The sequence below is a fragment of the Eublepharis macularius genome, chromosome 4 (assembly GCF_028583425.1).
Source record: "Eublepharis macularius isolate TG4126 chromosome 4, MPM_Emac_v1.0, whole genome shotgun sequence".
NCBI lineage: Eukaryota > Metazoa > Chordata > Lepidosauria > Squamata > Eublepharidae > Eublepharis > Eublepharis macularius.
In genome coordinates this window covers 56,199,392-56,212,152 of record NC_072793.1, presented here as the reverse complement: position 1 = coordinate 56,212,152, position 12,761 = coordinate 56,199,392, and the positions used below count along the sequence as shown (strand labels likewise).

Below are 12,761 nucleotides of genomic sequence, written 5' to 3'. Positions count from 1 at the left end.
TAGTTCTTATGCTCTTCACAGATACTTAAATTCTTATTTTTAAAGGCCTTTGTTCCTGAGTTTCCCCCCAAACACTCTAGTATACTCCTTTTTATGATTCTCTTTCTCTTTTGGGTTTAAGAATGCTGGTACCCATTTTCTAGTACCCCAAATCCCTTCTCTTCAAATACCAGGGCTTTTCTTTAGTTTTTGTCTGAATCTTAAGGTCTCCAAAGGCAGTTTCCATCCACACCCAACTAGGGATCTCTTCACTCTCCAGAGCTACCTCCCTATTTGACTGGGTAGGGAGAGTCTCCTCTCCTTAGAAGATCTACCCCCTTTCTTTGGGAGTCTGCACCTACTTCCCAAACTTCCTTGCCAACTTTTCACCAGTTCTCCTGTCGGTATTAAACTTCTCTCAGTTAGGACTCTGTCTCCAAACCCTACACACACACGATTCCTCTCAACTAGTGCTGAAAACAGACCCTCCTCTTTCCAGCTCATGCAGCGTAATCAGATTCCTTGGAGTAGCCTGTCACTCAAAGCATTGTGTCTGCGAGGGATAAACCCTTAACTGTCCTTCAATTGTTTGTACAGAACTTCCAGGCTTTTAAAAATGCAATCTGTTACAGATCCATTTTAGTAAGAACAGGTTGCACAGCACCTACAATGTTTTTATCCTTTTACAGCTTCTAAGATCACTTCATAATTCTTCTTACCTTAAGAAGGTAAGAAGATTCATCACAACACATGGGCAGCTTCAACACAAGGTACATGGGCAGCTTCCTCTACATATTTCTCCCTGACAGCAGATACAATTCACACATACCTACCCTCCACCCAAAACAGAGATAAAAACAGTTTAAAAACAGCAAATTGGGAAGAAAAAATACAATTTATTTATTTTAAACAATTTTATGCTGCGTCTGAGCCTGCCCAAGGTGGCTTACAAAATAAAACAAACCATTAAAAGATATTAAAAGCTAGTATAAAAAATCAACCAGATCATAAAAACTCATATAACTGAACAGCTTAAAGCAGTTTTCAGATTAAAAGCCCACTACTAAGTTGATATTAAAAGACCAGCCCATTAATTAAAATCCTAGGTAAACTGAAACATTTGGGCCCGGTGCCTAAAAGAGAGAAATCTAAGTGCCAGGCAAGCTGGAAGGGAAAGATGGTGAAGTTTCACAGCCTTTTGTGAGAAACTGTTTTTATACATTAATGAATTTGTTCCCCCTTTTTAAGAAGAGACTCAAAAAAGACTACAGGCTGAAAAACAAAGCCCTAGTAGCTCATCTGGTCCATCCCATGGTCATTAAGAAATTAAGCCTCTACAATGAACTCAACAAGGAATACTGCTGGCAGAAACGATTCAAGCAGAGATGTTCAAGCATTTCAGTAATTTGCAAATTGGAAAATCATTATCACAGCACACACGCTTTGTCATGTTATTACAATAACCTTCCCTGAAATTTACTATCTTCCTGAAATGTCAAATGGTAGGCAGTTCTGTTCTTTTCTTCCCCTAAAATTACATGCTTCTAATTAGCATGTTAACAAAGGCTCTAAATATTAGAAATACAGGGTTGGATCCAGCAATCTATCAGCAAAACTGAAGGTTCTGAAGGTTTGTAATGCTTAATATAGCCACAAGGACCAAATGCTTGCCTCTAATTTTATGCAGAAAGCATGTTTTACGAAGGGCCAGAAAACAAGTGGGATTCTAGCAGGCAGGTACAAAATGTGAAACTACAAAGTGAATTACAGAACATGTCACCAAACAGAGGGAAATAATTACTTTGGACCTCCATTTCATATTTCTCATAAGCCTTACTGATATGTATGTATAGAGCTCACATTTGATAGTCTAAGCCTACAAGGAGAGTTGAGAACTTGGAGACTAAGGAATCTATTCAAAATGACAGGAAATAAAAATGTTACAGCAAACGCACCCCACTATTCTCATCTCAAGAGTATGAAAATTATTTTATTTGCTCCTGTTGCAATTTAATATAGTCTGAAATACAGGGTATGAGGATTGCTCTTAATGTGTATAGTCATAGGGAAAAAATTTAAGGTACAACAAATGTAACTCATAGTAAGTCAATGTTGTCGCCTGATGTACTGCAGATAATTAAAGGACATTGTCCCAATTCCCACTGTGCCCCACACTACATATGACTGCATCAAGATAACCTAGCCAGATATCTTCTCCCTCCTAAAGAGGCAGCTGATATTAACAGGAATCCAGCAGTCCTATACTCCTGCCCCTCAGTTATGCAGTTATCTTATATTCCTGCTAGTATAACAGAATCCTGCCAACTAAAAGATGTTCTATCAACCTTTGCTATTGTGGAAGTTCTTTTGCTTCCTTGATTACAAATTTAAGAATACCTCTACCTATTTTTTAAAAGGAAGAGACTCACTATGTAATATGAAACAAAGGGTTCAAAAGTACAAATGCTGAATTTTCAGCAAACTTTTGTATATAGAGCACATATATCTGTTCCTATATGTTCCTGAAATGCTTAGCAAAACTGCATGTACATGATACAGATCATATTTGTGCATTAAGCATATAATAATAGCATCATGTGACAGAACTGGCATGAAAAGGTCAGGATTGCCAAATGCTGCATCCAGCAAGAGGCAGGTAAACGTTTGAAACAGCAGCAGGAAGGGTGGATGATTGACAGGTCCCTTTTCCCTTCTGTGGATAGCCAGAGAAAGAATGACAGTTCGTATTAGAATGATGAGCTGACAGTTGGTGCTAACAGAACGAGGGGTTAACAGTTGGAATGGACTGAAGAGTTAGAGAGTTAGAGGGTGGCATCTGACCAGAGAGGGTCAGACTGAAAGCCTTCTGCCTGAGGAAGAAAGGGAAAGGTGTATCCTCACTGTGGAAACACAGAGGTTATGAAGCACTTTTAGTTCAAGTACTAAAGTGGACCAGCCAGCTCTAAAGACAAAAGATATCTGGGAACTTGTAGTTGGCCCAGGAAGTGGGTAGAAAGGACTCCCATTCAACCAAAGGGACAGGGTTATAGCTTGGATATAAATAGAATTTCTGCCCAGTATCTGGAGGGTATTAACTCCATGGAGTACCTCGAGGCCTGCAGTAAAAAGGAGGAAGTCCTGTGAGTGCATAAATTGGAACACCTAATATGTGAAGGGGTGAAAAAGGAGAAACTGTACTTCAACCTCTCTCACCTAAGTCAGCCAACAGAATAAAATCAACCAGTCCAAGTGTTTTGTGCCTCACAAAAGTGAAGTAATCTGTGTAAAAACCACCTACTTACTGAAGCTTTAAAGTACCTGCCTACATTTCCACCTATCCATCCTACCTGTAAATAAATCTTACGTTATCTTTTAAACTTCAATAAGCCTAGTGTGCCAGTTTCATTTCTAAGGGAAATGTAAACCCCAGTTTTCCCCTCTACGTAACCTTGGCTGGGTAACACCACAAACTATACATTCTTTAAGGGTGAGACAATAAAGAAAGTTAGAGTTACAGACACCAACACACTTCTGAAGGTTTTCCAGCCCAGGAAATAGCTTCATACACTTTGGGAGGAAAATTTTATTTCAAAGTAGGGAAAGACAACACCAGCTAGAGAAAGCAAAGGGTTTGCAACACTTCTTTACTAGGATTACTGAGTAGGGTTGCTAGATGTCCTCTGCAAAAACAAAAAAACAAAAAACACCCACAGATATGGGCCCTGGCACTCACCTATGTCCTGGTTCACGGGTGCTTTGTGCACTCTCGACCCTGGCACAATGACATCACTTGAGACACCATCACTGGCTCACCTATCAACTCTATTTCTGAGTAGGAACACCTAAGACAAATACTTTTTTCTACAAAGAGTTCCTTTGATAATCATCATGACATATAGAATGAAATCATATTTCTAAATTTTAGTACTGATTACTACAGTAAGAACAATGAATTAAGTGGTTAAAGCACCTATGCTCTCATGCATACAATCTAATAATGTCTTGAAGTAAATATACTCTAAGTATAAAATACACTGGTTTATCCCATGCTGTTTTTCACTTACATCCCAAAAACCGCAAAGGTAATTTTTTAAAGTTATAAAATTCCACTACGGCTTGGAATTTCAATTAAACTATACAGTTTGTAACTGAAAGTTAATTATACTTCAGTGGAATGCAACAGAATGGGAAAACTCTCATTTTACTTAGATAAAAAAAAAGTTTGAGCAAAGAAGTGCAGGGAGAGCACAAACAACAGTGCTGATTTGCAATTGAAAACCCAGAGCGTAAAGAAAAAATCTCAGAGATGTGGGGCATCTTTCCTCTGCTTTTGTTCCTTTTCTTGACTGCTCTCATTATTCTTTCTGGCAAAACTACAGCTTATGCAGCTGCAGACTTTCCCAATCTGATGCCTGCTGTTGCCTTTTCTGGACTGGTAGCAAAGCAAAAACACCCAGTTACACTCATGTGAATCTTTCCCCCGTTATACACTTACTTAAAATGGCTACTTAAACATCCTTCTCTGGAGGATGGATTAAGTTACTGGGAAGTACTAGTAGTGTACATGCTTTACATCGTGATGAATTGAGCACATTCAATAGAACACTGTTGAAATTAATTCTGCAATTCAGTTTAACTAAGAACGCAACTGAAAGCAGAAAGAATCACACTGAATAAAGCGGTTTTTAATGTCTTAACTTTTCAGAGAATGCGGAAAATATATTTGAAGATACAACAGAAGGAAGTCTCAAACTCATGCAGACATTTCAAAAACTGAAATATTGAGATGAACAAGTAAAACTGAGTTTACATCAATCTGGTGGATTTCTAACCCGTGCCTACTGCCTAGCATAGACTTATATTCAGCTAATTAATGCTACAATCCTAAAAACACTTTTCTGAGAGTAAGCCATACTGAACAGAATGAAACTTAATTCTGAGCAGACCTCCTTAGGATTGCTCCCCAAGCATGCCAAAATTTACAAAGCAAATGTAATGGTAAACTAAATATTCAAATGGAGGTGGAATGCAGGAATTTGGTGGGGGCCTTTTGTTACACTCATGCAATTCAGTAAATCATCATCTACTTAATCTGGAATTGTGCCTGAGTAAATTGATCTTCAAAGTACTAATTTTAACACTTTGTAACCATTCAGCAGCTTATAGTGTTAATCTGAACAGCTGCCAAACAGGAACTAAACAAGGCAAGAACCCTTTTTAGGCACTGGTAACTAACTCTATGGCAATAGATGCCCTCACATATTAAAGTTCTTAAGTTGCATAATTTGCAGCCATAAAGAATAAAATGTTAATGGAATCTTGGAAATCAAAGCTTCCCTTTAATATAACAGTGTTTATCCTCAAGACCCTTGGAAACCATGTGCAAAATTACATGCATTTTTTTTGCTTCCCATCACTTCTCCCTTGTTCTAACTGAAGAAAACTCAGAGAGGAAATGATATTCTAGAGTAAACAGGAAAAAAAGCCTCCTATCCACAATGTTACTATTTTCCTTAGAACTCTAATATTGGATTTTACTAGGTTGAAGTGACTTAGCCCTCTCTCAGATATATCTGATGTTTCAGCAGAAAGCTTATAATGTAGATATGGAGCATAGATGTGTTTGTTGTTATATATCTAAAACATGCCTATAACTGTTTATAAATTTGATTGTGATTATTAATTAAGTTGATATTCTAGTAACAGATAGTCAGAATTCCTGTAACACAGCTCCAACACTGAGCTCCCTCACTCTCAATAGGCTTCACCAACACAGTAAATCAATCAGCTCTACTTCCAGGCAGAACAAAATCATATCACTGGTATAGAACAAATCACACAACTACTATAGCTAAACTCACACTGCTTAAATTAAAAAATTAATCTTTAGTATTAGTATAGTACAGTACACGACACCAGTCAAGATGTCAGCCTAGGACCAGGAAGGCCTGGATTTAAAACTCTGTAACTCTGCCATGAAGCTCACTGGATTATTTTAGGCAACAATTACTGTCTCTTCCTCAACCCAAACTACAACAAAGGATAATTGTGAAGATATGGGAGACCCATGTATACCACTCAAACTCCTTGGGTGAAGGGTGGGATAAAAATACGTTTCATAATGTTATTGCTAAACGTTAATTTAAACCTTTGCATCATAAGAGGTGTAACTTTAACAATATTAATTACAACATCAGAAAAATATCTGGAGAATTAACCATGTAAACGTAATAATAAAACAAACTCAGAGAGAAGCCAGATAAATATATCAAAAATGCAAGCGGCAAAACACACTGTTTAAGTGACAATTAAGAGGATTAATATTTCAGAAGTTAATGCATGGATCCAATTAAGTTTTATCAAATTACCTAGACTCAGAGAAATCAAGTATCTGAAGGATGTTAACCACATCACCCACCCATTCCTGTCTGAGTTGCCAGTTCTAAAGTTTTAGAGAAAACGTATAAAAATACTGCATTCACTTCGTGCAAGATACTAATAAACTGGTTTAGAAACACTTCACATTTAAATATGTTTACTTTAGACATCTTAACTAGATTTCAACATTTCCATTATTTACAGAATATTAGAATATACAAGAATGTTTCAGAATCTAAGAACAAAACTTCTGCCCATACTGTACATCAAAATAGCAGTTATTTTCCAAGCCACTCTTATGTATCACCTTGCTATCTCAGCAACACAGCAGTTAAGCTTCTGCCTTTAAAAAGTAAAAAATATTGGCAACTATGTACATAGCCAAGAATTGCAGAGCAATCCTGTGTAGAAAATACTCTGGTTCAAGCCAACTGACTTCTTAGGTTCTCTCAACTCCCTTTCCATTATTCCTGATTAGGAGATCTGTATAACTTGCAAGTCTATGGAGTGTATCCAACCATTGTTCTACGAATCGTCTTCCAATTTAAGTGGTGGTCCTCCAGCTGAAGAACCAGTTAAGCTGGAGGAAAGTTTCAAACTTTGCTCAGTAGAATGGTAGGAAGGGGTAGGAGTTAGGGTTGCCAGGTCTCCCTGGTAACCAGCAGGGGGGGGGGGTAATCACCAATATTCGTGTGCATGGCATCACTTCCAGAAATGGCATCATTGTGCTGGCCATGGGATTCTTTAAGAATCAGCCTGTTTGGGGCTGATATCAGCCCTGCACAAAACGCAGGAGTATTCCCATGGCCAGTGCAATGATGTCACTTCCAGAAGTGACATCATTGCATCAGCTGGGAAAGCACATGCCACTCACTTGCCAGGTTGCCTGTCGATGCCACCTCCTAACTACTGCCAGTGGGCAGAGGGACAAACTGCCAGGATTTTGCCAGTGGGCACCTGGCAAACTTAGGTAGAGTCCACCCTAGTGCGTTTCTGGCTGAAAACATGCTTTAGTTCCCAGCATCTCTAGAGAAAGGGGCTTGGAAAATACCGTGAGGCCCTGGAAAACTGCTGCTGGGATATACTGTACATCAGTATTCCACTCTATGTTGATCTGGCTCAACAGAACACAGGCGCAGGTTCATAAAGAACCCTCTCTTAATGTTTTAGCTCATGAAAGTGTCCTGCATTTCCCTTTCAATCACAGCTCCTTCAGTACATATGGATTCCAAATTTTATTCTCTCAAGTACACTCAAAAAGTATACAAATCATATGTTAAATATTTTACCAGTTAAATTTCCTAGGCAGCCCAACATACATCAGGCACAATGAGAAAAAATAGAAGCAGAAACCAGAAAACTTCCCTTATGAGATTCACAGAAAATTCCAACTATTTCATGTTATTATGATATTTATATCCTACCTTCTTGAAGGAACTCAAGGCAACATGCATGGGAACATCCCATCTCATCTTTGCACAACATTCTGTGAGGGAGATACAGTAACTGGCCTAAAGTATTGGTACAAGTTACATCAACAGTTTACTCTAGTACGAGCCCTTTATTATTCATTATCGTTCCAAGCCTTCTCACTACCATCACCAAGTCTAGCAACTTACTTTCCGGATACGATAAGAGAATCATATTAGATATGAACCATGTTGGAGCACAAAACTATGAGAAACCATACATACAAAGAATGCTCATTTAAGGACTGCATTACAAAATAAAATATTTGATAAGAGCTCTAAAGTCATACCATATAAAGAATGGATCCTTGTAATTTGCAATGTCCTGACCAGGATGACCCAGGCTAGCAAAATCTCGTCAGATTTCAGAAGCAAAGTAGAGTTGGTGCTGGTTAGTACTTGGATGGAAGACCACTAAGAACTGGGTTTCTATGCAGAGGCAGGCAACAGTAAACCACCTCTGTTAGTATCTTGCCTTGAAAACTCCAGCAAGTGTCACCATAAGTTAGCCACAACTTGATGGCACTTTATACACACACGCACAATATTTTTAATTTTAAAAATAATAAACTTCAGCAAGCTTCTACTATATTTCTAGTTTTCAACTTTCAAAGCCCCCAAACACTGAGATTATCTACATTCTTCTCATGATCTGGGACTGCCAACTTTAAAAATATGGGTTTTGCAATCCTATGTATTTGCAAAGAGCAGCATTTTTTTTCCTAAGAATATATTCTTATTTTTATTCACAAAACACCTCAGAAACAAAAAAAACCCACACCACAACAACTACTACCATCTTAGTTATGAATGAGAACAGAAAAGAAGATAGTCATCTCTGACATAAATGCTATAAGCAAGACAGCATGTATCCTATATTGCTTGAAGTAGAACTGATCTTCTGGAATCCAATGTCATATTTTTAAACTGACCCAACAACAAAAAAAGATAGCAAAAGGCTATTTTTAGCACTGATAGATGTGAAAATCTCCACCTGCCTTGACAAAGTGGGATCATCTCAGTGGAAATCCTGAGGCACAAAATAAACATAAGATTTCACAAAACCCACTTTGTAACCTACGTCAAGCTGTTCCTGAAAATTTAAGAATTTATTAATTCTACACATTCCCTTTTTAGTGTTTTTGTCAACTTCATTCTTCTAAAATGCTATTTTTTTAAAAATGCAACATAAAATCTCAACTGTCTACATAACTTCAATTGAAGTGCCTGAACATATCAGGATGGACACTCCATTTTTACCCATGAACCACACAAGGGCAAATATGCATCATAATTTTGGCACAAGTCACCAGGAAACAACAAACTATGTGCATGTGTGTATGTTAGTTACTGCATTAACTCCAGTTTCTCTCCCTTTTAGTTACAACAAGATGAGTAAATAAGGAAACAAATTCACTGTGACCACTTTCACACTAGGAAAAAGCATCTCCTATTAATTTCTGCATATTAAAAACTATTATATAAAGCTGCTACAGGTTACTACTTAGGAAATATTTATGAAAGGAAAAAGAGAGCTTCTACACATCCACAACAATGACTGTATTTACAGAGTTCTTCACGTTCCAAAATTCTAGCTAAATATCTTTATACCTTAACAGAATTTGCTCGCATGCAAGTTTATGTAAGATCCCAGCTTTGAACTGCGTCCACAGAACCATGCTTATTTGGGTGTTTTATACTGTTCGATAAAGCCTGAAGCAAAGCAGCTGATTATTTTTACCTGGAAGTAGCAAGTTTTCAGTAGAACAAGCAGCCATGCTTGGGGGCGGGGGTATCAACTTGCTAGAAGCATTTTCAACAGCCTTGTCAGAAGAGGGGCAAGGAGGAACAGAATACTTTAAAACTTCTCAACCCTCCAAGCTGGAGTCATGCATGGTGTAGCTGTTAGAGTGTCTGGGAGAGCCAGGTTTGAATTCCCTCTCTGACACGTAAGCTTGCTGGGTGACCTTGGGCCAGTCATATTGTCACAGCCTAACTTACCTTTTACAGGGTTATCGTGAAGACAAATTGAAGGAGAAGAGAATGATGTGATTTGCTTTGGGTCCCCATTGGGGGATAATGTGGGGTATAAGTAAATAAAATAAATCCTAAAGCATTGCAACATACCCAAATCACTATGCAATATCACAAAATGGCCAGTGAACTGCAGATATGACAGTGGCCATAAGGCAGCTATCACTTCCTCCAGTAAGTAAGGTGTCATTGTCATAGAAGTGACGTGTTTCATATTTGAATTTCAGTTTAGCTATTTCTTTTAAAAATGCCTCAGTATGAAGCAACAGAGAAGTCGAACAGGTTCAGTGCACCTGCTTGATTCCACCTCTTTCCTGAGACACACCTTTAGGCGAACAGGTGCAATTCTGTGTTCTGACAAGTATGAAAATTGGAGGAGGGAGCTAGTCCTGACTAGCACCATTCCAATTAGCTTTCATTTTACATAACTATCTGGGAGCCCATTCAAATTTCAGGGATCACAGTCTACCAAGGGTAGAAAGCTGCTGATAACTATCATGCAGCCACTGTCATCATCAGTACAGCAAAGTGGGGCCCTGGGAAAAGGCAACCATTTAACCTGCCTGGCATCATGCTAGGGCTCAGCTTCAGAACTTTTGGAAACAACGAAGAAGCAAACGGCCCCAAGCATAACCAGAGTACATTTTCCTGCACACTAAATAACTAGAACCAGCACCTACACATCTGGGATTATAAAACAGAGTTTACAGACAAGCTGGAACATCTGCACCTCTTTTTTTTTTTTGAAAAGCTGAGGCCTGTTGTGAGAGATCCAGTGCTTAAGAGTGTCAGGCTACAGCCTGTCATGGGATTAACAACCCGTCATATTTTTACCCTGCCGTTGTTCAATGAGCTCAGGGAATCATACATGATTTGGCTGTCCCCTTCTTCTTCCTCACAATAACCCTATGAGTTAGTCAATGGAACTCCGGTCAATCTTACCCAAGGTAAGCTTGAGTAAGCTATAAGGCTGATAGGGGATTTGAACTGTGGTCTCTACAGTTCTGCTTAGCCTTGCTAATTACTACATCATGCCAGTTCCCAGATTAACCAGTAGCAACTTCCATGCTCAGAATATATGCATATGCCTTCAATACATGCCCCATCATGTTTACTAGCACTTACTGTAAGACAAGGCCCATTTATAAGCAGGTTTAAGATGCCAATGGCACTCCTAACCTGACCACTAATTGCTGGTGTGCCAATGCTGGTCTGGCCATCCCACAAAGTAAGAGCATTTAAATGTGATGGAATGTGCATGGAAAGCACACACAAGCCAGCACACTCATGCCCATATGCAGTTTGGATTTCCCCCCTTAACTGTACATGTGGTATACTGAATGCCAAGGGAAATAGAAACTCTATATATTCCAAGCATGGAGGTTAGTACCCTTCAGGCCTTGACTTAGGATTTAGTTTTGAAAGGCAAGTACAGGGGACCAAGAAACTCTGGAAGTCCTACCCCTTTATCCCAGGTGCATGTAGACCAAGCACACTTTTCAGGACTGAGCCCTGGCACTGAAACAGACTCTGATTGGACCCTGGCTCAAATTAAGACCGACTGGGCACCAGTCCCAAATTCCTTGGCAGCCTTTCGGGCTCTTATTCTTTTCCACGAGCTCCCTCCGCTCCTCCCCGCGAGCCATGGCCGCACCAGAAAGAAACGTGAGAACGCACACTAGGCTGGTCCCGCCCTCAGCGCGCCCGGGCTTGGGGCTCAACTTCAGGAGGCACCTGCCGCCCTTATGAGGCGCGCAGACCCTCGGCGGCCGCCACTCGCCAGCCCTCCTCCTCCTCCTCCTCCCTCACCTGTCCCGCGGGTCCACCCAGCTAGTGGTCTTGGTGGCGTGGTCGATGTAGTAGACTTTGCCGTCGTAGTCGCGAGCTTCTTCCCAGCCCTCGGGCAAAGGCAACTCCTGCCTGGGCATCTTCTCCGGCTGCAGCGGAGGGACGGACCGAGAGCAACGTCGGCCCCATGCAAAGAGCTCAGCAACCCCCCGCCCTGCCCAGCAGCTGGCACGGCGGGCTGGGGCGAGGGGCCGCTACGGTCGGCGTGGCGGGAACTGGGCAGCCGGGCGGAGCGGGAGACTCACATCCTCAGGCGTGAGGCTGCCGGGAAAGCGCAACTAGCAGAGCCGGAGGAGTCCAGGTGGTGCAAGGGGCCACCCGGCCCGCAGGTGGCACAGGATGCAACTGCTGCTGCTGCCGCCGCCTCTTCCTTCAGAGCTCCATCGCCCTTCACTTCAGCCGCAGGTCCCCGGAGCCTGGGGTGGTGCTTCGGGCGGGGGGGGGGGGAGCCCACCGCAGCCTTGGCTTTCCGTTTGCGCGTCCCCGCCAACCAAGCTCCGGCTCAGTCCGCTCCACTGAGAGTAACGCTAAGCCTGCGGCTGCTACCGCCGCCTCCTGCGTTCCCGGCACCACCTCCTCCTCCCCCAGCGCCCGGTTCTACTGTAATACAGGTATTAGAGCAGCTCCAGCCAAATGGGTAAAAAAGCGAGGGCAGCTGCTATTCCTGTAAACACGGCCGAATGGAGGCTAAGCACCTCCCCTTCCCAGGGCTGGGAGCCGGGGAGGAATAATGAACCTTCGGACGCCTGCTCTCTGGCTGCTGCCCCGGTCAGGTGTGGCCAAGGCGGCCAGGAGAACACAAGGCTGCTTTGCCCCAGAACCCCTCCACAGCTCACGGAGGTGCGGCACCGGGCAGGAAAAGTTTGAGGAGGGCGGCGCGAAAGGACACGCCCCCTCCATGTGCTTTTGGTGAGAGCCCTCAGCGGCTCTTTGGGATCCAATCAGTGGACAGCTAGAGGACCGCTCGACGAGCCCGGGGGCATTTTGCCCTAGATTTTAGGGACTGGGCAAGCAGAGCAGAGCCAAAGCAGAGCGAGGTTGTATGCTACTGCA

At 41.5% G+C, this 12,761-nt stretch overlaps 1 protein-coding gene across 2 annotated transcripts in view; it reads right to left on the bottom strand.

The window, feature by feature from the left end:
• The window catches only part of WWC1 (WW and C2 domain containing 1), a 107,882-nt gene extending 95,608 nt beyond the window's left edge, over nucleotides 1-12,274 (bottom strand). For both annotated transcript variants that reach the window (XM_054977140.1, XM_054977141.1), the window contains exon 1: nucleotides 11,670-12,274. In XM_054977140.1, coding sequence (XP_054833115.1) covers nucleotides 11,670-11,788 — 119 coding nt within the window. In that variant the 5' untranslated portion in view covers nucleotides 11,789-12,274. The remainder of the gene's footprint in view (nucleotides 1-11,669) is intronic.
• Nucleotides 12,275-12,761: the final 487 nt, after the last annotated feature.